At 35.0% G+C, this 27,463-nt stretch overlaps 2 protein-coding genes across 6 annotated transcripts; one reads left to right on the forward strand and one right to left on the reverse strand.

Annotated features, from left to right (window-relative positions):
* The first annotated feature begins 1,464 nt into the window (after nt 1–1,464).
* On the forward strand, nt 1,465–25,285 carry LOC131929611 (NEDD8-conjugating enzyme UBE2F). 5 transcript variants are annotated; one of them, XM_059285903.1, is made up of 10 exons: nt 1,537–1,656; nt 9,958–9,987; nt 11,479–11,561; nt 14,589–14,685; nt 16,026–16,189; nt 18,243–18,345; nt 22,838–22,896; nt 23,517–23,579; nt 24,228–24,295; nt 25,149–25,285. In XM_059285903.1, the coding sequence occupies exons 4-9, from the start codon at nt 14,589–14,591 to the stop codon at nt 24,279–24,281; spliced, it is 540 nt and encodes a 179-aa protein (XP_059141886.1). In that variant the 5' UTR covers nt 1,537–1,656; nt 9,958–9,987; nt 11,479–11,561; the 3' UTR covers nt 24,282–24,295; nt 25,149–25,285. The 5 variants fall into 5 exon arrangements, with proteins under 5 accessions (XP_059141887.1, XP_059141886.1, XP_059141884.1 ...); XM_059285902.1 differs by lacking the exon at nt 25,149–25,285 and adding an exon at nt 2,004–2,048 and having other exon boundaries at nt 1,540–1,656; nt 24,228–24,861; XM_059285904.1 differs by lacking the exons at nt 1,537–1,656; nt 25,149–25,285 and adding an exon at nt 1,465–1,529 and having other exon boundaries at nt 24,228–24,861.
* On the reverse strand, nt 23,140–26,698 carry LOC131929608 (uncharacterized; the record flags this gene model as incomplete). Its single annotated transcript, XM_059285894.1, is given in 3 exon segments — nt 23,140–25,280; nt 25,754–25,871; nt 26,589–26,698. Coding segments are annotated over 3 exon segments (476 nt in total), but the record flags the coding sequence as incomplete, so codon positions are not given.
* Nucleotides 26,699–27,463: the final 765 nt, after the last annotated feature.

The raw sequence follows: 27,463 nt of genomic DNA on the forward strand, positions 1-27,463 counted from the left end.
ATTATAATTGTTCATCAAATTGAAACAGGCGCGTTCGTTTAAGTGAGTGCAAAAGACTATGAATAAGTTGGGGTACTATAGTCGTTTATTAAGCTAAAACAGGCGATTCCGTTGGGTTTGCGTTAGTGGTTGCGGTTTGATTTGGTTCGTTTTTGTTCTTTCTTTTTTCGTTTTTGTTTGTGTTTTTTTCTTTGGGTTTGTATTTATGTTTTTGGTTGGTTTTGCGTTTGGATTTGGTTTGTTTTCGTTTGCTTTTTCGTTTTTTTTTTGTGTTGTTATTGGTTGGTATTGGTGTTTGTGGTTGTGGTTGGGTTTGTTGTTAGGTTTTTGTTTTCGTTTGCTTTTTTGTTTGTTTTTTCTTTGTGTTTGTATTGGTGTTTGTGGTTGTGGTTGGGTTTGTTGTTAGGTTTTTGTTTTCGTTTGTATTTGTAATTGTGTTAGCGTTATGTTTGCGTTTTGTTGTTTTGGTTTTGGTTGGTTATGGTTTGGGTGGGCAATGCCGGGTTTATGATGATTACTAAACACACAGGTAATGGTCTTTAACAGAAAGGTTTTTCACAGAAGCCAGAGCAGGGCCTGGCCGGGACGGCTAGTATATATATATATATATATATATATATATATATATATATATATATATATATATATATATATATATATATATATATATATATATAGAGAGAGAGAGAGAGAGAGAGAGAGAGAGAGAAACTGGGCTGAATATATAATGAAATTAGATATTTTAAAAGGGTGCTATGATTATAAATCAAGTTTTACTTTTTATTTAAAAATCCAACAAGGTGCACCGTCAAAACAGCCCCATCAATATGAGTTCGTCAAATCGGCCCCCAATAAAACGACACAGTCAAAATAGCTCCGTCAAAAGGGACCCGACATATTTCAAATGGGCTTCCGTCATATTAACTATCGACATATAGGCTCCCGATATTTAGGCTCCCTACAAATAGTCTCCTGCAGAGTTTCTTCCAGGCATCTAATGTGTAATGATTTATTTTATACGAGCCGACCCGCGGCGTATCATACGCCGCTATTTAGTTGTTTTTTTTTTCTACTTTTTAGTAATTCATAATTTGTGAATACAACAGTATTAATGCTGCCACTGAAAATATTTGCTTTAAAACACTATCAGATGGTCGTTAAGGACGATACCCCCCCCCCCGTGAAAGCAGCCTCCTCTTAGTTACCTCCCCTAAGTTTAAAATCGTTTCAAACTAAATTATCTGCCCCTAATAGCCGTCAATAAACCCGGCTCTACGATTGTAAATATTTAGCGTGAACCAAAGCTAACCAGACCATGTGGGGTGGGGGTGGTAGGGATATGCCTAGAGAGGAAGAGAGGGGGCTGCAAAGGCGCGCTTACAGCTTGGTGTTTTCTAGGGTATCCAAGAAGAGAATTATATAGATCTTTTCTATATATAGATTGCAGTATTTGCAGTTGAAAATCTTTGTGAAAAAGCAAACATAGGCTTAGAAAACCTATATTTCCGTTTCCGGTTTCATTTGTTTATGTAAATCTCTTCTCTTATTCTGAAAAAAAAAACAAGACTTGCATGTCTTGAGCTTAAAGATTCTTGTCATAGATCTAGATATATATCTATCTAGGATATAGATAAATTATCTAGGATACAGATAAATGTATATCAATGTATTTTAATATTACATTAATTAAATGTTGCGCGATCTAGCTCTAGACTAGACTTCACTAGACTCTACTGACTCTACCTACTGGAGTACTGACTCACTCTACTGATCTACTCACTACTGACTAGTAATCTACTACTAGATTAGTTACACATAGTTAGATCTAGTACTACTACACTACTACTGTCTACTGAGTCTACTCCTCTTGCTTGCTTGATCTATCATCTAGATTTTTAGCTAGCTTTTTTGTTTTTAGCTAGATCTAGATGATCTAGTAGATCTAGAATCTAGTCTAGAATATAGGCTGTCAATTTTATAATTGAGGTAATCTATCATTTTAGGTAGATCTACGTAAAATTGCCCGCGACTAGTAATGTGAAAAACAGGTGACTCCTTAAATTTTAATAATTACTACACATTTTGAGGAGGATTTATGTTTTGAAAAAGACAAAAATGTGGGTGTGGGGAAATTGCGAGAAGCGAAATGGCAAGGCGGAAAAATGCGAGAAGGGCGCGAAAACGGTCGGTCACGTGACTTTTTTGTCTCGCATTTTACCACAAGCCGATACTTACGCTGGGTGGTGTTGAAATGCGAAGATTTCTGCGAAAAATTTACCGCACCCGATTTTCAGTGGTATTTGGTCCAGACTTCAAAGACATTTCGTTTACATTGTTAAAACTTTTTATTTTTCCGTCGCTAGACATACTGATGATTTGTCAACTCCCCCATTCTTTTGTGTCGACTTAGAATACCACCTTGTTCGAAACCGACGGAAATACCGCCGACGATAGATCAACTTCTGTCTTTTGTGTGGAACGCCGAGGCCGCCTGATTTACCGTCTTTGAAGATGGCCGTGCCTGGATCCGCTGCCGCCGCATACATATTTTCTATTGTTGCATAGAAATTTTGTATTATAGCCGCCGCCTACGATTTTTTTCTAGCTTTTTTTACCATATAAATCTAAGCACAAGGAAATGCCTACATCATTTGGATACTACAAAATAAAGTGACGTCACCGATATTATCAGTTGCTAGTGCTATATCGTAAGCTATGGGCCTACTTCAAATATTTTTAAAATTAAGTTGAACTTATCTGAATTTTTTGGTTTTGGTGGTGGTGTTATTTGGGGTCTTCCATAAATGACGTCACACTCGTAGGGGGGGGGGGGTCTGTAATTTTATGACGATGTGTGATGAGGGGGAGGAGGGGGGGGGGGGTTAGATGTGAAGTCACACTATAAAAAGCAATGTTAGAAAAAGAATTTTAGAAGTTTTTTCGCGTTTTAGAAAACTGTTTTAATAAAGTGTAATAGCTATATCGTAAGCTATGGGCCTACTTCAAATATTTTTAAAATTAAGTTGAACTTATCTGAATTTTTTGGTTTTGGTGGTGGTGTTATTTGGGGTCTTCCATAAATGACGTCACACTCGTAGGGGGGGGTCTGTAATTTTATGACGATGTGTGATGAGGGGGAGGAGGGGAGGGGGGTTAGATGTGAAGTCACACTATGAAAATACTCTATTTTGACCGAAATTAGACAAGATTTTGGGAAATTATCGATGTTTTAAAAAAACTCAACTGCTGGTGACAACAATGAGCAAGACATTGCCAAAATTACAGAAATGATAAAAAATACAAATTATTAAAAAACGGAAAACAGATGTTGAGCGTGCGGATGATGATGATGAGAACATGGGTGCCAGTGTTGTTTGTGGGATGAACGAGGAGGTCAACTGTGATGAGAATGTGAAATGTTGTGAATGTGGATTGGAAGAAGTAGCAAAAGAAAAATGTATAAATGGGAGTCTAATGAACTGGGTTGGGTGTACTATGTGTGAAAGATGGTGTCACGAGGTGTGTTTGAGGACTGTTTCAGAAGATTTTGTTTGTAAATTTTGTTTGTAATTAAAATTACTTAATAAAAAAATAAATTGCACTTTTTAGAATTGTTTATACTTTTACACTTTTTGCAAGAACAAAAATCCATAAATAGATGTTGCAAAATATCTCTCCTGCTGACAAGATTATACCAATTCACAATGACACAGCTCACGTTTGTATAAACATGAGCGGGCTAGATTTTTAAATTAATGCCGACTGAGACGGGAATTTCCTCTCGCTAACAAGAGCGGGCGATGACAGTAGCACAGCAACGATGTTAGGATTTTTAAATAGATAGATATAGATCTATCTAGATCCTCTCTATCTTCTTAGTATCTAGATAAAAAATAACAACATACAACACTCGTGTTATAGGGTATGGCTAAATGCTTGTTTATTTTAAAACAAAAAAAAATAATTTAAATAAATAAAGATGGAAAAAAAAAGGAAAAAACTTTTTTCGTAAAAAGTGTCTCGCTATTTACCCTTAATTCCGCAGGTATGTCTCGCATTACCTTCTCGCATTTTCCCGCCTCGCCATTTCGCTTTTCGCGTCTCGCAATTTCCCCACACCCCAAAAATGTTTGGAAATGGCTATTGGGACCCGGGTCCTAATAGCGGCCGGGGCTATTAGGACCCGGGTCCCCATAGCCATGGCTGTTATCCAGACCATTAAGTTCGTTACACACTTGTTCAACCTGTACTGTATTAAAATGATAATTTTTATTAGGCTTTTCGATTCATGAAGTCTCGTTCTCGCGGTTTTGAAGCACCTGTGTTTTGGGCAAACATATAAAATATCGAATCATTTCTTTCTCATGAAGCACATGATAGTTAAAAATAAGGATTGTATCATAATCGGATAGATTTATACTCGAAACTGCCCATGTAATTACGGGGTGAATAATTAACATTTTAATCATGTCAGCTTGACCTTATTTCTTTATTTGTCTTAAACGAGGCCGTCGAGAGATAGTCACGCTTACTTAGCTTGTGTTTCAAGTCGAATAAACTAAAGCAGGTGCGTCATACAATAGCTTTATTGTAAGATACAATTTGTATTACATCTTTACTATCAAATAAAAATAGAATTGTTTAATATCATTAGGGTGAAAACAATACATTTGAGGGTGTAAATGATCACCCCTCAATAATGCATATTATATTATATTCTTGTTTGGTGAAAACGAGGCGCGGGAAAATGTGTGCAGCGCAAGAATCCAATCATTTGGCTAGATTTATGACTGTTTTTTTATGTCACACCTAAAAATAGAATGTTTATGCTAGATTTCAGGTTTTGTAACTTGGTATACTTAACGTACCCTTTATCAATTTTAAAAGCATAGCATCCTGATTGCCTGATTGTGTACAAATATTGTCATAAAACACAGAAATATAAAGTTATAATTGCGATGTGCCACATCCCCTCAAGAAAACATGTGTTTATTAAGCTGTTTATCTCACTTTACAACAGTAATTAAAATTAATTTTCAAATTTTTATCACTTTTTGGGTAAGATTAAGCACATGTTTACTAAAAATAAAAAAAAAACAAAAGTAAATTCTGTTTTAATGAAGGTCACAGGTCAAATATTTTTTCCTTCAGTCACGTTCAGTGGAGGATGCCACAGGCTGACCTGATTTTGGAATTTTTTTCAGTAATAATGACTTTGCACAGAAACTTAAAATATGCTAAATTGGCTTAGTTTACTAGTGTGCTAGCTATTATCACGGTTCGTGCGGCCTCCTGAAATTCCAGAAAGTCCTGGAAAACTCCTGAAATCTTAAAAAACGTAAAAACCTCCAGGAATTCTACTGGAATTTAAAAAGATTTAAAAACCTCCTGGAAATCTCCTGGATTGTCATCGACAATCTCAAATAGCACCATTCTTGCTATGACTTATGCTATACTCCTACACTCTACACTACTAATACCTAGACCAAAATGAACTCAGTCAGAGTTCAGTGACCCTAGACAATGTTGCCAGTATTTTTCTCCCACTGACAAGAAAACATGAGGAGCAACAACATATAGAATAGGGGATTATTTAAAAATCTAAATCTAGAAAATATTTAGAATCAATTAGACCCACTAGATTTTAGCTTAGCTTCTTGATTTTTGCTTAAAAGCAGTGACAGGGAATTCCATTTCAGTTTGGTACAGAAGTGTTAACATCCGATAGTATGGGAGGCATGACGTATTTCACTCTGTCACAGTGTCTTAATGATTTTATGTATTGGGCTAAATATTGGATATTTATAAATTATACATCCTTATACTAACAAATCAATAAAACTATTTAACACACACAATAAACCACAACAAAATACTAGCAAATCCACTAGAAAAAATCAACATAAAAGGTATACATTTTACTACAGGTTATGCGAATGTGTAGCTTAATTCTGGATCTAAATAGCATCCAGGGCTATAGGGACCCAGGTCCTAATAGCCATTAGAATAAAAAAAATTAATAGTCTTTGATACAAACATCTGAGTTGTACTTAATTTTTGTATTGAAATATAATTATACTCTTGTATATATTTCTTTTACCTCCACCTCAACATGAACCTAAAACTCTGAACCAATTTTGAAACCTGTCATGTATGTAAAACTGAAACCAGAAATTCAACCACTAGAGACCTTTAACCCATAACTGAAATATTTCTTGATCAAGAATTTTAACCTTATTGAAAATTTAATCGGAATAGAGACTGTATCCTGAACTGCAGAATTGGAAATTTAACAAGAATAGGAATTGTAACTGGAGGCAGAAACAGAACCTTGACTGTAAAATATTGTTTAACCAGACTCAGAACTGGAAATTCAACCTTTATCTACATTTTAAATTAATACCAACTTTTTCTGAAATTATATTTAATTATCATCATCATTCCTTTGTGGCCCCTAGGGAGCAAAGGGCTGCAACCACACATCTCCATCGGACTCGGTTTTGGGCTGCCCCCTTTATCTGTGCCCATGTGTGCCCAGCTGTTTTCGCCTCTTCTTCAACCGTTCTTCTCCATGTCTTCCTTGGCCGGCCCACCCTCCTTTTTCCCTGGGGGTTCCAGTCCAAAGCATGCCTTGCGATGTTTTCTTTTTCTTTTCTTAATGTGTGTCCGATCCATCCCCATTTTCGGGCCTTGATATCTGTCTCTATTGGCTGTTGCTTTAAAGTTCGCCACAGGTCTTTGTTTGATATTTTGTCTGGCCATCTTATTTTAAGTATATGTCGTAAGCATTTGTTTACGAATGCCTGTAGCTTATCAGTATTTGTCTTCGTGACCCTCCAAGTCTCTGAGCCATAGAGCAGCACTGCCTTGACATTTGTGTTGAAAATCCCAATTTTGCTTCGGAGTGACAGGGCCATGGACCTCCACATCGGGCGCAGTGAGTTGAAGGCACATCTAGCCTTGTTGATACGACATTTTATGTACTTGTCTGCTCCCCCGTCCTTATTGATCACGCTTCCCAGATATGTGAATGTGTTTGTTTCACGTAAATCTTCTCCATTTAGCTGTATGGGCAGGTCCTGGCTGTTATTGATTCTGATGACCTCTGTTTTATTTTTATTGATTTTTAGTCCAACTTTGGAGGCTTCTTCAGATAGCTGATTTAGTTTGGCTTGCGTATGTTGATGCTTGTGAGATAGTAGGCAGATGTCATCGGCAAAATCAAGATCCTCCAGCCTTTTGGTGAAACCACTGGATTCCTGTGTCGTTTTTTGTGGTTTTCAGCATGATCCAGTCGATTACCATCAAGAATATCATTGGCAATAGCATACATCCCTGTCTTACTCCCGTCGTCACCGTGAATGGTTTTGTTAGCTTTCCCTTGTGTATTACCTGACTGGTGGAGTCTTCATATAGTTTCTGTGTGATAGATATAAATTTTTTGGGTATTCCATAGTGGCTCATTAACTTCCAGATAGCATCTCTATTCACACTGTCAAACCTTTTCAAAGTTGACAAAAGTCATGTATAAGGGGGATAGCCACTCAAGGAACTGTTCGATAATAATGCGCAGCGTGGCAATGTGGTCAGTACATGACCTGTCCTGACGAAAACCAGCCTGTTCTTGTCTCAGCTTTTTGTCCAAGGCATCTCTAAGTCTCTCCATGATGATTCTTGTCAGCACCTTACTTGGAACTGAAAGAAGCATTATCCCTCTCCAGTTGTTGCATTGTGTCAGGTCTCCCTTCTTTGGCAGTTTTATCAGGTATCCCAGTTTCCAGTCAGATGGGATTATCTCTTCTTCCCAAATCTGCTTAAGTAGAGGATGTAGTATGTCTGCTGATATGGCTGGATCTGCTTTTAGTGCCTCTGGTGGGATGCCGTCCGGGCCAGCTGCTTTGCCATTTTTCATGTTCTTTATTGCTCTTATTGTTTCTAACTTTGTGGGTGGATCTGTACACACATTTAGTAGGTGGTTTGCAGGTGTATATCAGGGATGTTTGATGAGAGAGGATGGTTTAAAATCTCATCAAAGTGCTGTACCCATCTGTCTCTCTGTTCTGTGTCACTTGTTAAGATATTTCCTACTTTATCCTTTACTGGTTTGTTGGGATTCATATTTTTGCCTGATAGGGTCCTGGTTACTTCACAGAGCCTCTTCATTTTTCCTTGTCGTGCTGCAGTTTCTGCCTACGCTATCATCTCTTGAATGAACTTTCTTTTGTCTTCTTTTCCACTTTTCCTGACCATGCGATTTACTCACAATAATGTGTTCTGAGGTTTATTTTCTCTTTTTCATCCTTACATTTGTTCATCTTTTGCTTTATCTCTTTTCTATCTTCAATTTTGGCCCATGTCTCTGTTGTGATCCATTCTTTTTGTTCTTTTTTTTCCTTCCCAATATGACAGTGCATGTTGACTTCTATAGCTCCTGTTTTCCTAGCCATTTTTGCTCTATTGTTTCTTCTGCCAGGCTGGAGAGTGCTTCATACCTATTTTTTACTACGCAGTTAAAGTCTTCCTTTATTTTTGGACTCCTAAGATATGTTGTATTGAATTTAAACTGCGGTTTATCAGCTCAATCCCTGTAGGATTTTAATTTTGATTTTAGTCTTGCAACCACGAGTTGGTGGTCTGAGGCTGCATCTGCACCTTGTTTTGCCCTAACATCCATTAAACTTCTTCTCCACTTTTTGGAAACTGTGATGTGATCAATTTGGTTCTTTGTTTTGCCATTGGGTGAAGTCCAGGTGGTCTTATGTATATCTTTATGAGAGAAAATTGTCCCCCCTATAATTAGATCATTAAATGCACAGAAATCAGCAAAGAGTTCCCCGTTTTCATTTATTACACCTATTCCATTTTTCCCCATTGTGAGCTCATGATCTTTATTTTCTGTTCCAACTTCGGCATTCATGTCTCCCATGACTATCTTTATATCTCTTTTTGGTGATTTGTCAATTTGAGCTTGCAGGGCGCTGTAAAAGTCCTCTTTCTCTTTATCTGTTGCAGCATTTGTGGGTGCATAGCACTGGATTAAAGTTGTTTTCCTTCCCTTGGCATTGAAACGAGCTGCTATGAGTCGTGGCGAGACTGGTTCCCATGCAATCAAAGCATTTGTTGCTTCTGGAGACATCATTATGGCTACACCTTGCGCGTGTTCATGATCTTCGTCCTCGTGGCCTCAGTAGATGACAGTCTGTCCAGAGACCAACCTAGTTTGGCCACTGTCATTCCATCGTGTCTCACTTAATCCTAGGACTTTTAATTTATACCTCCTCATTTCCTTGGCGACCTGGGCTGATCTGCTGCTTTCATATAGGGTTCTGATGTTCCAGGTCCCTAATCTGGTTTTAGTCTTGGGCGTTAGGATATTTGTCAGCAAACTAGCTTCCGTTAGGCTTTCACTAGTAGGCATCATGGGCTCTTCTAGAGAGGAACCTCCTCGACCAAGTTGGTATTAGATTTGTGTACTTGCAGTTTCTGTAGCGGTATTTTTTTTTATGAGATAAGGTTGCTAGCCTTATGTTTCAACCCCCAACCTGGAGGACCAGGGTGTTAGCTTTGGTCTGATCCCTACCCGCGCAGATCTTCCCAGTTTGGTTTAACCTACTAGGAGTTTATACTCCCGCTGGTATAGCTCTGGGGGTGGTCAGGATACACAAGCTGCCAAGCTACGACAAGGCTCTAATTATACTAGATTCAAATCCTTAACTGAAACTGGAAAATGACCATTATGTTTACCCTAACCCTTATCCTATAACTCAAACCTGTTTCCCACATTTGGATGCTAAACCTTCAACTTATCATACAGACCAAAGTCAAATGCTCTAACATTTTAAGGGTGGTGGGTCATATTTTCTTGTTTTATATGTGTTTGACTCCTACATTTGAGCATTTTAGAATCCTGTGTTTGCTATTACATTATGTAAAATTATATCCTATAATCTTTTTCAGAAATAATTATAAGAGATGGACTGTTAAAAGGTAAGTAACAATTGAAAAACTATTTTATCCTCGTCATTTCACTATGGTTTTTCATCTGATGAGCAAGTAGTTGTCACTAATGAAACTCTTGCTCCTTTTCTCCTCCTTTTAAATTTTGTGTTGAGTCAGAGCTAGTGGAACAGTCTATTGACATTGCAGTTAAAATTTGAGGTCGAGAAAAACTAAAATGCAACTATTGATTTATAACCATATGAAAAAGTTTAATTTATTCACTAAAGTGTTTAGCTCAATGGTTCTGAACCTTTTTAAAGGTACCGAATCACAGCAGCTCCATGTGTGCATTCACCAAACCCTTCTTACTAGGAAAAAAATATGATTTCCAATTCAAGTATTCATTTTACTGGTGTGCAAAAAAAACTGTCCATTTTTGTTCATAGAAAAAATCATTAATGATCAGTCTCACACAAAATCAAGAACAAAATAATGCATATTTATTACAAGTCAGTGTGACTTCTGTTGATGTCTTTAAAACACCAATTCGGAGATGCAAAATGCGCTTCTTCATCTTAAATTCAGCTAACGTATTATTGTTTTTTACATCATTATACAGCTTAAGGGGGTGAAGTGGTCTAGCGGTAGAGAGCTGGACTGCTAACCTGTAAGTTTCGAGTTCAAATCCGGGTTCAAGCCAGTAGACCACCCCTGAGTCCAATAACTCTGATGGGTACCTAACTTACGTTAGGGAAAGTAAAGGCGGCAGGGCATAGTGCTGACCACACTATCTCATCATATGCCGAGGTCACAGAAACAAGTGAACTCTACTTCACTTGCCCTATAGACCATCAGGTTTGAAAGGGAACTTTACTTTTTTTTACTTATACAGCTTAAGGAAGAATTCTCTTAGTTTTGCCTATGCTAGACTAGAATTGCTCAGCTTGACATTGTAAATCATGCAGTTTGGATGCTGACCCCCCCCCCCCCATTAAGTTTTGTTATACATGTGAATCTATCTTGTACATATTCTTCTGATGCCTTTTTTTTTTGCTCAACATACATAATTAAAATGAAGGGAATAAAATATTATATAACAAATCACACATGTCATGCTGTCTCTTGGTTGCTAGTTCTGCCATCTGCACTAACAAAATCCTAGCGCAAATCATATGAGTCTGGTGTGTCTTTTGACCTCTGCCAAACCCCAGAGACTGATTCGACAAACCCTTGGGGTTCGGTTGAATCCAAGTTAAGAAGTTAAGATACACTGATTTTGCTGCTAAATATCTGTTAATTTGTATGCATTTACACAAGTTGAGATTTGTCATTTAGGTTGTGATTTTTCCCCCAAATTTTAGGGTCCAGTCAAAACTGTTTTTTTTTTAAATTTCTTAGTTATCTATACTTTATTACTCACATTGGGTTCTAAAACTGTTAAATAAATAAAATTCATAAAAGATTTTTCATTTATATTTATAAAATATATTCTAATTGCATTTTATTTAATTCTATAAAATTACAATGCTTTTATTTCAGTTAGATTCCGTAGGCGACATCTATGCACAGAGTACTTCACTAAACTCAAAACATTTTTAGAACACTTTACAAAGAAGACAAAGGTAAGTTTAGTTAAACTAAGGACTCACCAAGATAACCAATTAGTTAAATTTTAGCATTGATTTTTATCATGAATATATAATTTGATGCATTTTTGTCCCCACCTTATTTATAGAAAATGATTGTAGTCTCTTATTGAAAAAGATAACTATTGTCTAACTTGCTCTGAATAATTATTTAAGTAATAAACATCATTATATGAAATATAACTTATGACAATCTTAAGCTAATCTTTACAAGAACAAATTAAAAACAACTAGGCTAAATACTTACTACAGAGGAAGTGATCATGTGTTTTAAAGAACTCAAACCAGACCACCACACACAAAAAAACAAGAATCAAATAAACACTGACACACCAACTTGAATTTCACTGATGATCTCTGCTTCAAGTCATATAGTCTACAGCAACTGCAGAACAAAACAAATGTTCTAGCTAAGAAAGCAGCAAAAACAGGTCTAAATATAAACATCAGTAAAACAAAAGTAAAACAAACTATAAGAAGAGACACATTAAACTTACCTGGAATTGTAGTGTCAAATGAAGGTCATATCAAGCATGCATGCAGGCTAGAATCATCAAGACAAATCTCTTTGGAATCTTTATTGATTATCAATAAAAATCTGGATCTTTGGCTCAAATGTGTAGTCTGTTTGCTGTGTGTCTCAGAGGGTAAAACAAGCAGCAACTAATAAGCTTCAGGGCTTAATAAACAGGTCTCTAAGATGCACTTTGAAAGTACATTGGCCAGACACTATTTCTTAATTTACACCTATGGTAGGTATGGAGACAAGTAACATTAGAGTACAAAATAAGAGAACGGCAATCAGTAACACAAGTAGAATGAAGTTCACAAGTAAAGAGAAAGAGTGAGATGCCAAAAATGTCATTGAGGAAATCTTTTGGAAGAGAGATGGTTGGAAGCTGGATTGTCAAGGATTGAGTTTTAACCCCTTAACGCCTGTTCCAAGTGTGTAAAAAAAATATTTGTGCTGATTTTCTTTCATCATACTGACACTGAATTTGAGGTATATTATTGTTTTTTTTAATTTGGACTTATTTTTTATGCTAATTACAGTATATTGCGAATTCGCAACATCCTGCAGTAATGGACCAAACAGTAATTTTAAAAAAAATTGGTGTCCGGGTCAGTTACTATTTTTTACCGACACGTTTCTCTAAATATCCATGCACAAACAATAGAATATCACAAACTAATCATATGGACACGCAAGGAGATGTAGACTCACCTGTAAAATTCATGAAAACTATAATTTAGTAGCTCAGGCATAGAGTTACATAACTCTGCTGCACCTGTTCACTGTCTAACTCTTATAAATGGGTATTTTGAAGCATGGCTATTGTGGTTCTACTACACTACAGTAACACATTACATATGAAAGGAATTCCTTAAATGTGTATGGCCTAAGTTGTCCTTGCTTACGCCCTTTTCATGAACTCTAATTCAAAGTCAACTAGTAAAGACTCATATTTCTCATTAGACCAGTATTTGCTATACACACAAAACGCATGAACAAATACTGTCAAATAATGACAGTGTTCGGCCGTTGTATAGTCTTCCATGCTCAATGCAGCTGCTGTGGGTACTCAGTGCCATTGGTGTATGTACTCACTGCTATTGTTGATGGTACTCAATTTTCTGATTTTTGGTACTCAAATGATGCTGCTATGGATTACCAATGACAGTGCTGTATCTACATATTGCTACTGGTATGGGTACTCATTGCTGAAACAGTGGGTAATGAGTGTTGAAGCCATGTGTACTGAGTGCTGAAGCTGTGGGTACTCAGTGTTACTGCAGTCGATTCCTGGTGTCACTGCTGTGTACTGTTGGTAATTCATAACATTGCTGTGGGTACTCAGTCTTAGCAATGGGTACTCAGTATCACTGCTGTGGGTACTTAATGCTGAATCTTTGGGTGCTTAGTGTCACAGATATTGGTACTCATTGCTGAAGATGTGGGTACCCAATAACACTGCTGTCTGTACTAAATTCAAGTACAATGCCACTGATGTGGGTATTCAATAGAACTGCGTATTTTTGTCAGTATTCAAACTTACTGTCTTTATTACGAGGTGTAGGTCTATGCTCAGTTTTATTATTGTCAAGGTCCCTGTGAAGACCTTTCTTTGGTGGTATCCAGGATAGTGGTCCACCACTCCACATACTGTTGTCTATTTTTTATGTTCTCCTAGTATTTTACGATGCTATTTCAAAGTTAAATTTGTTACACTGTACCCAGCAGCATGATCACATTATTCCAGCATTGCTCTCTCTCCATATACCAATGTCAATGAAACAGGTGAACTCTACTTCACCTACCGTTTGGACAGTTACGTTCTAAAGTGCACTTTTATACATAGGCAAAGAGTATTTTGTAAATCCTTTACTTATTTATAATCATGCTTGAAGAAATGATAGTTTGGCGAGGCATCTAATTTCACTATACCTGCTTGGCACCCAAGTATAGTTTTATGTCTTGTTGCCAGATGTCGCGAAAACATGACAAACTTAATCAGAAGATAACTTCCTAATTTTTCTCATGTGTGATTTATACTGTTTATATACATAACAGAGTGAATAATAACGCTATTAGTATTTTTGTAGTAAAAACGTTGCACCTATTTGATAATAATAATCAATATTAGTAGGCGCCTGAGTCAAGGGAGTGTGACGTCATAAATTTTGACTTGACAACTTGACCATTGGTACCAATACGATCGTCTGGATGTACCCAATATGCAACGACCGGCAGCAGTAGGATAAATGTACCTATGCACATATGCTAAGCGCAAAATCTATATGGACAGTCTGCGTTAAGGGGTTAAAAAGTAATCATAAATACAAAGAGATTGTTGTTCCCCAAAAGGGATAATAATAAGGAGAACTATTTGCATCAATAACCTACTTATCTAATAGGTATTCTCAGTTTAAATCTCACAACTGTAATATAATCATACCTTATGTAATATGAAATAGTAGAGGCTTTATTCTTTTATCCAAGAGATGATTACTTTAAAGATGAAACAAGCCAAAAAGAATCAAGATCAATCAGAACTTGGTACAAAGCGTTTGTCTATCAGAGACAAGCTTCTCATTAAAGGTTAGTTTGAATTTGTCCCTTGTATCTTCTTGTACTACTTTGATGTCAGATCTCTTCTTGCAGCAAATGAAAATATACCACATCTAAAGGCCCTTTAACAGAGAAAAAGGTTATCAAGTTTTTGGACATGCTACCCAACATATTAAACAAAACCAGCCAGTTTAACCATCATACAAACATATTCTGTGTTTATTTACTTTAATAGAAATATATTTAAAAAAAAAAGATTAGCAAGCTAAACTTTCATACCAGCACATTCTCTGAACACACTTTATTGCAAGACTTTTAAGAAAAGTTATTTTACTTGGTTTTCTGTATAAATAACCTGTATACAATTGGTAGGTGGTAGTTATTTTCACTGTAATTTTTCATTATTTTCAATGAATGGTAAAACATTTGTACTTTCTCGTATATGAAGTATAGAGGAAGTATTGTGATCATGCAAAAAATCAAAATCAAGATTTTAACATATCTTGAGAATTTACACCTCCATGAGTCAGTAAAACTTTGTTTTACTATTTTGTCTGTTTTCTTGTCTGTGAACATGATAATTTGAGTACCGTTGCAGCTAGGTTGATAAAATTTCATATTTAAGAATTATATCAAGTTTGTAGTTAAGTATCAACTTTTCAGCAATTTTTTTCGGTAACCATAAGTGGAAATTATTTTAATTTCGGTTTTTCAAAAGCTTATAGAGTACTGTTTCTGATAGATAGGCAAAATTTCACATATAAGTAAAAAAATCTAATTCTCTGTTTTCCATCAAATTTTGAGTAATTTCCCATGACTGGAAGTAGTACTTTTTGCTATTTCTGATTTCTCAAAAAACATGAATTTATTTTCAACTTGATTCCTCTTTCATGGTCAGAAAAAGATGAACACAATTTCGAACACTTCTACCAGACAAAGTTATTTTAAACTTTTCACGTGTGTCAAGACTGGAAGACAATGTAGTGCGACATTATATGTTACTCAAAGTGCAAATGTTCTGCACTAGTATACACACGTTTCTTTTTCTACAAGATTCTATTCTATTTTTAAAACATTTAGTATTTAAAAATTGATTAAAAATCATGTCTATATCCCAAGTTGCCATCTAGTGTTATCTAAGAATATTTGAAAAAGTTTAGGGGAGATAATTCCCGCTTTATTTTTTAAAAAGTCCTGAGAATAACAGTACCCCTTCATTTCAACTAATACAGCATGCATTATGAGCACAACTAAAGATTATACTAAAGGGGCAATTTTCTTACTGAATAAAATGCTTGACTAGCTTTTTGTGGTTGCACCTAGTTTTACTTGTTATTGCTGCAGATTTTTTTTATGTCCCTTCTTTTCAGAAGTCCAAGAAATGGAAGAAACATTGCCTGCAACTTGTCAGGTAACCTTTGATGACCCTAGCTGTTTACATCAGTTTTCTCTCATTGTTACTCCTGATTCTGGTTTTTGGCAAGGTGGACGGTTCAGTTTTTCAGTATTTGTGCCTGATGAATACAATATTGTGGTAGGTGTTCATAAAATGTTATGATACCCATGATTTATTGCAAATTATATCATTCTAATTAATTTTTTATGGAAATAATTATTGTTATTCAATTTCAGCTACAATTTATCTCAGCTAATTTTATTTTCTTCTATTTTTCCCACAAATTATCGATTTTTGCAGACTCAAGCCTATTTTATTTCGAAAAATCCTGAAATTACTTCTATGAAAACAGCAGACGTGTGCATTCCACTTGTTCTTTTTTAAATGGAGTATTACGCTTTCATGGATTCCCAAATTTTTCAGATAGCAGATTTTTTCAGAAATGTTTTGCAGATATGTTCACTTAAATATTTATTGAAAAATACAGAAAAATTATCTTTACTGTTAATCTCACATGTGTGTTAGTCTAACTATAGCCTAATTTATCTACCAGTATTTTAACTCACCCTCTGTTTTAAAGCTATCCCATGTACCATTTCTCTCTGCCTTCATTTTTTAAAATGAGTATTCTGATTGAACCCCCCCCCCTCCCCCCCCCCCCCCCAAAGTTTCATGGCAATGAGGTGAAAGGTGTAGTAAAGGACAAAGCCACATACATACTTACTGTAATTTTTCTATGCTAGTACCAGACCAAATTTAATGCAAGGAAATCTCAGTATTTCATCCTATTTATTATTTGACACATGGATCAAGAAATTTTAAGAATTAAGCATAGAAAATCACGAGCAGTTTTAGAACAAAGCATTGCTATTACTTTTAAGGGGTCGTCCATAAATGACGTCACGCTCGTAGGGGAGGGGGGGTCCGTAATTTTGTGACGGTGTGTGATGAGGGGGAGGGGGGGGGGGTTCAGATGGTGCGACATCACACTTTTGCATTATAAAAAAGCCATGTTAGAAAACGAATTTTAGATGTTATTTCGCGTTTTAGAAAATTTAGACAACTGTTTTAATAAATTGTAAAGGAATTGATTAAAATTCTCTATATAGACAGAGTTTAGACAAGATTTTAGGAAAACATCGATGTTTTAAGAAAAATTCAACTGCCATTTTGAGGGGGGGGGGGGGTTATAGGCTGAGGTGTGACGTCATTTTAGGGGTGGGGGTCTGGCTTTTTGTGACGATGTGTGACAGACGGGAGGGGGGGAGGTAAAAATTGTCAAAAAAAGCAAGACGTGGATGGATGACCCCTAACACAAAGGCCTACTTTAAAAGAAAAAGCTACATGAGCATAGCTTTTTTCATCATTGATTGATACATGAAAGGAATATTTAAAAAGTAAGAGTAAGTTGTGAAATGTGTGGCAAACATTGAATGGACATTTTTCTCCATTCAATGCAACTTCATTTTCCTTTTTATGTAGTAACCGGAAACAGATACAATATTCATTTCAATCATTGACTGATCTTCCGTCTCATTTTTAAATTGACTTACTTTGACTTAATCCTCTTTGCTCCTTATGGAACATAGGGCCTCCACCATTTCCTTCCATTTCTTCCGCTCCCCGGCTATTAATTTTGCCATCTCCCAAGACATCTCTGTTGGCTTCAGCTCTTCAAGAAGACTCCGCCTCCAGGTCTGTCTTGGGCGCCCTCTCTTCCGCTTTCCCTGGGGGTTCCACTCAAGTGCTTGGCGTGTAACATTTGGGTAAGCCTTTTGCAGTGTGTGACCCACCCAGCGCCACTTCCTCCTTCTTATTTGCACACCCATAGGCTCCTGCCTAGCTTTCCTCCATAATTTTATGTTCGGCACTTTGTCCTGCCATCTCAATTTCAATATCTGTCTAAGTCATCTGTTCATGAAAGTCTGTATCTTTGCTGTGCTTGCTTTGGAGACTCTCCATGTCTCTGCTACATACAGCAGAACTGCCTTGACATTTGAGTTAAATATCCTAATTTTTGTGGTAATGGAGATGGCAGAACTTTTCCATATGGGTCGCAGAACTGTGAAAGCCGTCATTTTTAAATGGTCAATTCTCAATTAAGTGGACTATTTCATTGTAGGATCTTTTAAATGCTCTGAAAATAACTTTCATTTTAAAATAATTTTAAATATGTATAATTGTTTTACAGCCCCCTAAAGTTACATGCAATACAAAATTATATCATCCAAATATTACTGAAGTAGGAGAAGTTTGTCTAAGTCTACTTCGTCAAAGTTCGTATGATAGTATGGGTAAGTTTTTTTTTTAAATTAAGTAGTATATTCATACATGTAATATTTTTTTAGCATTGCTATAGGTTTGAAGTTTTACAATGGGAATGGTAGTTTTTTATTTCTGCTACTATATATTTTATTATTCATGTTATGTGCGTCCATAAATACACCCAACTGTATACACCTGTTCCTGCTTGATATGAACGTTATCTTAGGTATTGCTAGGGTGTGAGAGTATGTGTGTTTTGGAATGATTTATGTTAATAACTGGTTGTGACGAGGTACGAAAGGATTTGACTTTGGAGAGTATGATCTGATTGCGGGGGTAAATAGGTAAATACAAATGGTAGTTGCAGTGAAGTTAATGCAATTAGTAATAAAAATAATTAGTAATTACCTCACAAGTTAAAGACAGTTACAAGTACTATGGACGTTTCGACCCAAGGTCTTTGTCAGCACATAACAGGGTGGTTACAGACTAGACAAAAATGACAAACAGTAACACAATTTTGTGTCTTGTATAAATGATATACAATCCTAATATAAAAGTCCATGTGCGCACTTCTCTCTCTCTCTCTGTCCGCAAAATATTTTCGCCGGATATCACATCAGAATCTTCAGCGATATATGGAGAACTTGATACGGACTTTTGTTGAAAATAATATGGTAGATGTTTTAAATGTATAACTACAATTTTATTTAAAGAAGAAAAATAAAAAATAAAGACGCATTCGAATGTGGAAAAACAGTTTTAATTATGCAACAGGAAAAGCGTTTATAGTTGTGAAAAAGAACGCATAAAACAGTGACGTCACCAATGTTTATACATTAACTAATGACCTCATCTGCCATGTTTAGAATAAAAAGAAATGAACTATTTCATTCAAATTTGATTTAGATCTACGTACGCTATGAAATCTATACATTACAATTTTTCCGGCCTAAACTTATAAAATTTATTTTATCTATTTGGATTCTAGATCTAGATTTAGATTCTAGACTAGATCTAAATCTACTCAAAAACAAGACGTAGATGCTAAGATCTAGATCTAGACTCTATGTACTCTAGAATCTATTCCAAAAATGAAATTATCTTTTAAACTATTTCAGGCCTTAATTGTTTTATAGAAATCTTTGTTTGTTTAACTATGGAACTGGCTAATTTGGGTTACAAAAATTAGTTTGAAAGAATAGGCATATTCACGTAAGTTAAGTTTTTTTTAGATACGTCTTTCATTCTTCGTGTTTTATAACGTGTATAAATAGCTGTGATGATAGTGTACTTAATACCACGCAGGTGGTGCGCGATCGAGACACACCAAGTCGGGTGTGGGGAAATTGCCAGACGCGAAAAGCGAAATGGCGAGGCGGGAAAATGCGAGAAGGTAATGCGAGACATACCTGCGGAATTAAGGGTAAATAGCGAGACACTTTTTGCGAAAAAAGTTTTTTCCTTTTTTTTCCATCTTTATTTATTTCAATTATTTTTTTAAATATTTTTAAAATAAACAAGCATTTAACCATACCCTTTAACACGAGTGTTGTATGTTGTTATTTTTTAATTTTATCTAGATACTAAAAAGATAGATAGATCTATATCTAGATCTATCTATTTAAAAATCCTAACATCGTTGCTGTGCTACTGTCATCGCCCGCTCTTGTTAGCGAGAGGAAAATCCCGTCTCTGTCGGCATTAATTTAAAAATCTAGCCCGCTCATGTTTATACAAACGTGTGAATTGGTATAATCTTGTCAGCAGGAGAGATATTTTGCAACATCTATTTATGGATTTTTGTACTTGCAAAAAGTGTAAAAGTATAAACAATTCTAAAAAGTGCAATTTATTTTTTTATTAAGTAATTTTAATTACAAACAAAATTTACAAACAAAATCAGTCATCAAACACACCTCGTGACACCATCTTTCACACATAGTACACCCAACCCAGTTCATTAGACTCCCATTTATACATTTTTCTTTTGCTACTTCTTCCAATCCACATTCACAACATTTCACATTCTCATCACAGTTGACCTCCTCGTTCATCCCACCAACAAAACACTGGCACCCATGTTCTCATCATCATCATCCGCACGCTCAACATCTGTTTTCCGTTTTTTATAATTTGTATTTTTTTCTCATTTCTGTAATTTTGGCAATGTCTTGCTCATTGTTGTCACCAGCAGTTGAGTTTTTTTAAAACATTGATATTTTCCCAAAATCTTGTCTAATTTCGGTCAAAATAGAGTATTTTAATCAATTCCTATTGCAATGTATTAAAACAGTTTTCTAAAACGCGAAAAAACGTCTAAAATTCTTTTTCTAACATTGCTTTTTTATAGTGTGACTTCACATCTACCCCCCCCCCCCCTCCTCCCCCTCATCACACATCGTCATAAAATTACAGACCCCCCCCCCCCCCTACGAGTGTGATGTCATTTATGGAAGACCCCAAATAACACCACCACCAAAACCAAAAAATTCAGATAAGTTCAACTTGGTTTTAAAAATATTTGAAGTAGGCCCATAGCTTACGATATAGCACGAGCAACTGATAATATCGGTGACGTCACTTTATTTTGTTGTATCCAAATGATGTAGGCATTTCCTTGTGCTTAGATTTATATGGTTAAAAAAAGCTAGAAAAAATCGTAGGCGGCGGCTATAATACAAAATTTCTATGCAACAATAGAAAATATTTTTGCGGCGGCAGCGGATCCGGGCACGGCGATCTTCAAAGACGGTAAATCAGGCGGCCTCGGCGTTCCACACAAAAGACAGAAATTGATCTATCGTCGGCGGTATTTCCGTCGGTTTCGAACAAGGTGGTATTCTAAGTCGACACAAAAGATGGAGGGAGTTGACAAATCATCAGTATGTCTAGCGACGGAAAAATCGGAAGTTTTAACAATGTAACCGAAACGTCTTTGAAGTCTGGACCAAATACCACTGAAAATCGGGTGCGGTAAATTTTTCGCAGAAATCTTCGCATTTCAACACCACCAAGCGTAAGTATCGGCTTGTGGTAAAATGCGAGACAAAAAGTCACGTGACCGACCGTTTTCGCGCCCTTCTCGCATTTTCCCGCCTCGCCATTTCGCTTTTCGCGTCTCGCAATTTCCCCACACCCCACCAAGTCAAACTTAGTTTTTTTATTTTTTTTAATATGTGAATCTTCCGATTTTAGACTAAAGAAAGGAACTACTTTATTCAAATTTGAGTTCGATCTAGATCTATAGATCTACTCATCAAGACGTGCGCTATGAAACATATACAATTTTATCAGTCAAACTAATACAAATTACTTAAAAACAACGTAATGACTATTGAATAGCCAGATTTTTAACAAAATCATTTAAGTCACTTAATCAGCGTGTGCCTGTGTTATGTTAAATGTGTCTGATTTTTAGCTAATTAGTTCTTATTTTTGCTTTGTCACTAATATCGTTCAGAGTGTAGTAAAGCACATTGCGTTTTGAGCAATAACTATTTCATAAATTATTTTTCTCAAACAAGTACATTTAAAAATATATAGGCCTATAATTCACGTGAAACGGGTACCGATGGCGAGTATCCAAAAGACTTGTGGAAAAGGATGCTTGATCACTGTATATGGGTGGGGTTGGGGACGTAGTGTTTGGGGGAGGGGGGTCAGGTGAAAGATGTCTGTTCATTTACACAATCCATTGCCGGTTTGCCAAATTTAAGTATAATTTGCGTTTCTGTGTTCACGGGGTTTTTAAAATTATGGCAAAACCGAACAAAAGTCAATTTTTATGGTATGTTCACTCTTTATTAAAGTGTTTGGGCATAGGAAGACCATCTTCATTGTTTATTGATCGTAGGTGTTGGTTGACCCTGTCAGACAATAGTTTCCCCGTTTGTCCAATATATCAGATGTTGCATGGGGAAATAGTTTAGATCAGTTTTTGTCATTTTGCTTTAGATTGTTAAGGTATTCGCCTGTCTTTGTAAATGAAGTCAAGTATCTGTTTAAGTTGTGAAAGCTGTCGTCCGTGTCTTTATAAATAGTGCAATAAACCCTGGATTACAACTAGTAGTTCCTGTTCAGTGGCTCAGATTATATTCTCATTGTCTGTGTATCCACATTATCCTTCAAGCGTTGACCCTTTCCCCAAACTCGCATCACAACACTGCTAATCACTATTTTATCACAGTTCCCAAGTACCTAGAACAATTTATCTTTGGACCTCCCTCCCTCACCTTTATGTGTGCAGAAATTTCATAAACAACCCCTCACTGACTCACTCTTCACCACATCTAGTACTTTTGCTCTGTCTATTTATTGGAAACATTTTTCTAATTCTACCTCACTTCATTTATTTAAACGACTACAGTTTTTGCTTTACTGTGACCACTGACAAATCTCTAGATTATTTCGAGTAGACGTGGCCTCACTTAAAGAGACAAAAATTCAGTTTTTTACATCGCAAGCTAATTGTATAGAAAATAACTGCAAGATTCTAAAAGCAAGTCTTTTTGTTTTCAGGTTGGGCACCTACTCGAAAGCTTAAAGATGTTATATGGGGTCTGAATTCTTTATTTACAGTATGTGTTTATTTTTAAAATTTTAGTAGGCACTATGGGGATTTTCTTTATAATGTATGCTTTTCCTGTAACCGCTTTTCAAGAAAATTAAATTTTATGAAAAATATGTCAATCTTATTATATTATGTCTTGTCTCAACCCCTTTGGTTGATTTATTTGAATCTTTGTTTTTTTTTTTTTATCAATACTTCAAATAAAAATTATTTTAATATTTGTTCAATAAAATTACAACAGTACAAAAAATGAGACACATACACATGAATTGTGTTTTTAATACATTCAAAACAAATAACATTTGTGAAATAATTTCTTTTTTAAAAAAAATATACATTGTACCTGTTGTTCCCATGCACTAAATTTCCAGACTTTCAAGTGATAGGGAATAGGCCTATCCAGATATGCTATATCAATTTGGTTTTTGAAAACAAAACAGAAAATGATTACTGCATAGTTTACTAAGAAATAAGCAATAATTAGATGGCTAATAGTGATTATAGTAATGAAGATAGTTCTTTTATTTTTTTTCATGAATTCTTTGAATACATTTTTCAGTTAACAAATAATACCTATACAATTTAACAAATGGTAAAAATAGTTAATGTAATTTTATGTTCCCACAGGATTTATTAAATTTTGATGATCCTCTGAATGTGGAAGCAGCTGAACATTATGCTAAAGACAAGGTATTATTTAACTGATTTTATTTTAGCTCATTGTTATAAGTAAACACATTAGCTTTTCTTGATCTAGTAATGTAAACTTGGCTGCTTAGCAGTGGCGGAACTAGAAAAAGCCCTTCCCCTCCCATGGATCCCCCTATTCAATTTTTTAATTGAGATATGGACCCTCCTGTTTGACTTTTTAAAGTAGCTTTGTCGGTTCCCTATTCGACTATCTGAGCATTTTGGACTCCTGTATTAAATTTAGTGAGTGTTATGCATTCCGTTTGACTATTCAAAGAAGTTTATGCTCCTCCCTATTTGGCTATTTAAGTTTGTAATTCAGTTATTTGAATCAGCTTTATGGCCACTACCAACTGCCCCATTGGAGTATTTTAAGTCATACAAAGTATGAGCATTTGCTTATCTTTCACACTACAGGTCATGTTGTGTTTTTTGTGTAGCGCAGTAATCGGTTTTTTTTTAAATACAAACCACCATTAAGGTGTATGGAATAAAATATTTGGAATTTAAGAAAAGAGATGTTTTTTTTTATCAGTTTGCCACCCCTTTCCCACATTGTCGGGTCTAATGGCATGGTAGTTCCGCTCCTGCTGCTTAGCATTTTACATCACAATTACTTGTTTTAATAGCTTTTCTTTTTAAATACAGGAGTCATTCAAGATCAAAGTAAAAGAATTTGTACAGCTACATGCAAAAAGATGATAATGTTTGTATAGGTGACTGATTGTACATTTTAATACTATTAAATTCTATTCAAATGCAGAAATAGTGCCTGTGGCTTTTATTTTTTTCAAAGTTTGGGATAAAAAAATAACGAATGAAACATTACAATTCTTGTCAAATATGATATAATTATGGGAATCACAATTTTAACTAAAAATATATAAATTGTATTTAGTCTCAAAATATTTAATAATGAATATTATTTTTCATTTAAAAGTTCTTTTTTATTTACAAAACCATTAAAGATTTTTCACTTTTGAAGAAACTGTTACAAATGTACACATTCTCTTTCCCAAAATATGTATGCTGACTCTAAAATAGATATTAGTTTTTCAATAAGATTTTTAGATTTTTATTCAGGTTTTTTAATTATTCAAGACCTGTTTTATTGTACAAATCATGCCTGAAGATTCCATTAGATGGAAGTATTGTAATGAGATTTTAAGAGTGATACTTATTATGATCTCTTTAATTTATGTATGACAAAAGATTGTCTTCTTCCTTCAGTATTGATTAACAACTAACCACTTTCCTAAAATAATAACTGAATAATAATGTCCATGAATGCTTTTTTGTATTTATTTTCAACTACTAAATGGGTACTTTACGAAATTTTTTAGAACTCAGTTTAACATTATTTAGAATTTCGATTTTTTATTAAAATTTAAAGTGAGAAAAGTTCATTGCCATTCTCACTAATTAAATTAAGTTTATTTGATTTTTAAAATAATCAAAAGAACAGTTCATAAATAAATGGTATATTAACTTTCTCTGTAAGTTCTTCAACATCTGATCTTACATTGGTATAAGATGCTCGAATAAGAACACTATATTTCCTCATTTCAGTCAATACTGACATAATTTGACCAAACTTTTGAAGAGGATTTTTATTTTGCCGCCACAGAAGAAGAAGTAAGCAGTTAACCAGTTTCCAGTTAATAGTAGCTACAGCATCCCTTTGTTCCAACTCATCACGATCTGTTAGGAGAAATAATGATCACTTAACAACATTCAAGCAGAAGAATCTGAAATTGAAATGCAGAATAATTCTTTTTGGTATTACTTTTTTTAGTTAAAATTAAACTACTTGACTAAAATCTATAATATCAAAGGTCATGATTTACACTCTTATCATGTAGCAGGCACATTTGGCCATTCCAGTTTTGTGGAATAATCAGTCACAGCTTAATTAATATTTATTGCCACTTTTTTATTTGATTTCTCATCCAGCACATATTTCACTTCAGTGATCTTCCATATTAATTTGTCTCTTCAGTACCAATTGTACTTTGTGGTGGGTAGGGGGGATGGTGGATTATACTTCTTTATTAATCAGTTGAAGATAGTACATAATAATTTTACCATTCCTTACATGATGATGCATAGCTATGTACACTAATTACTACCAAAATATATTTTTATTTTGGTACGGTAAAATATACAATCATTACCAGGTGCTGTGCAAACAATAGCTTTAAGTAGAACTACTTGTTCAAATGTAAGATTGAGTTTTTGTAATGTTACACCCATCTGTATGTGAGCACACAGAGCATCATCAGGAAACACTTTCTAAAAAAAAAAGTTTAAAATAAGAAAATAGTTAATTGTTTTTAGATGCTATGCCACAATAAAGCTATTTAAGCTGAGGTCCAAAGAAAAAAAAGAGTAGTCGTATCAATGGCTTTAAAATATACCTCTTTTCTCCCCTAAAAATTGTTGGGCACTTAATAAGATTTCAAACTTCACAAACACCAGTTTTTTTTTAAGGCAGAGTAGTGTCTGAATAACATGCATTAAAAATATGGTCCATTTTGTTTTAATCATGTCTACAACCTGATTACAAACAATTGTGAACTCCACTATATTATATAATTGTCTTCATGTTAGAAGTTGATTTAATCGGTTATATTGGTGATATGTATGATTGTTGTGTTTATTTGAGGGGCAAGGTTAGATTTGAAAACAGCAAACAAAATATCTAAAAATTTGGTTGGTTAAATTTCTGCAGGTTCTTGGTTTTTCAGTGTAGCTTGATTTAAAAAGTTTATGTTTGTTAAATAGCTGCAATAATAAATTAATATAAATTGCAAAAAGTTAAAAATGTAGACATCCTGATACTTTTGAGTTACCATTTGTAAGCTTAACTTTCCAACTACACCATCCCAATGCCTGACAAACTACCCTAAAATTAAAATAAAATTATTTATTTAGTACTCGGACTTCTAATAGAGATGCGGTTAATATTAAGATTAAATTAAAAGCCCATTTTCTATCCACTTTACTAACCCTTAAATCTTGTTCAGTTAATGTTTCTCCTAGAGGTGTAAAAGTCATGCATCTTGTTTTGTCATCCCAACCCCTATATAATCCTAAAATTTGATACTCATGTGAGCAACCTGAAGACATAAAATATAAATTGCAATGAACGTTTGATAAAAGAGTAATAGGCTGAAATCATGATAATTAATTTTTTCAAGTGAGTGAGTGTTCGATATAACAAAAATATTATCAAGTAGAGAGTATTAAGCAACTAAAAAATTGGATTTTAAAAGTTATTGAAAATGGTCATTTTGTACTCTTTTTAATCCAAATATCTTTTACACTGAAAAGTTATGGATAATTAGAGGTTCAATGACATAATATCATATATAGCTGATGGCTGTAACTATAAATAATCATGTTTGTAAGGCCATAAAAACAATTATGATAAAACAAAAGAGTCCTTGCAAACACGTGACCTAAATCACGTGATACCTACGCCCGCCGCCACCGTGGTGAACACCAGACGTAAACACAATCAGCTGTTCACCAGCGCTGGACGTGTTCACTGTATGTAAAGAACCGCACCCGCGGAAAAGGAACAACAATACGTTAAAAAACTTGAACTCTTAGGAATTGAAGATCCTTATTATATTGTTATTGACAGTTTCGTGGATAATATAAATATGTGGCCCGAAAATTCTAAATAAAAATACTGTTAGTAATACTGTTTGCGTTTAGAGTTTAAGTAGACGAATCTGATAAAATGCAGTAATATATTATAGGTTATCTAGATCTGGTTAGTGTAGATTCTAGATTCTCTAGTTAAGTACAAGATTTAGTAGCAATAGATCTAGTAGAACCACACTACTATAAGAAATGTGAGACCACTTAACTCCTAC

The sequence above is a fragment of the Physella acuta genome, unplaced genomic scaffold (genome assembly GCF_028476545.2).
Source record: "Physella acuta isolate Inbredline_101_S28 unplaced genomic scaffold, ASM2847654v3 ptg001655l, whole genome shotgun sequence".
NCBI classification, from domain to species: Eukaryota; Metazoa; Mollusca; class Gastropoda; family Physidae; genus Physella; species Physella acuta.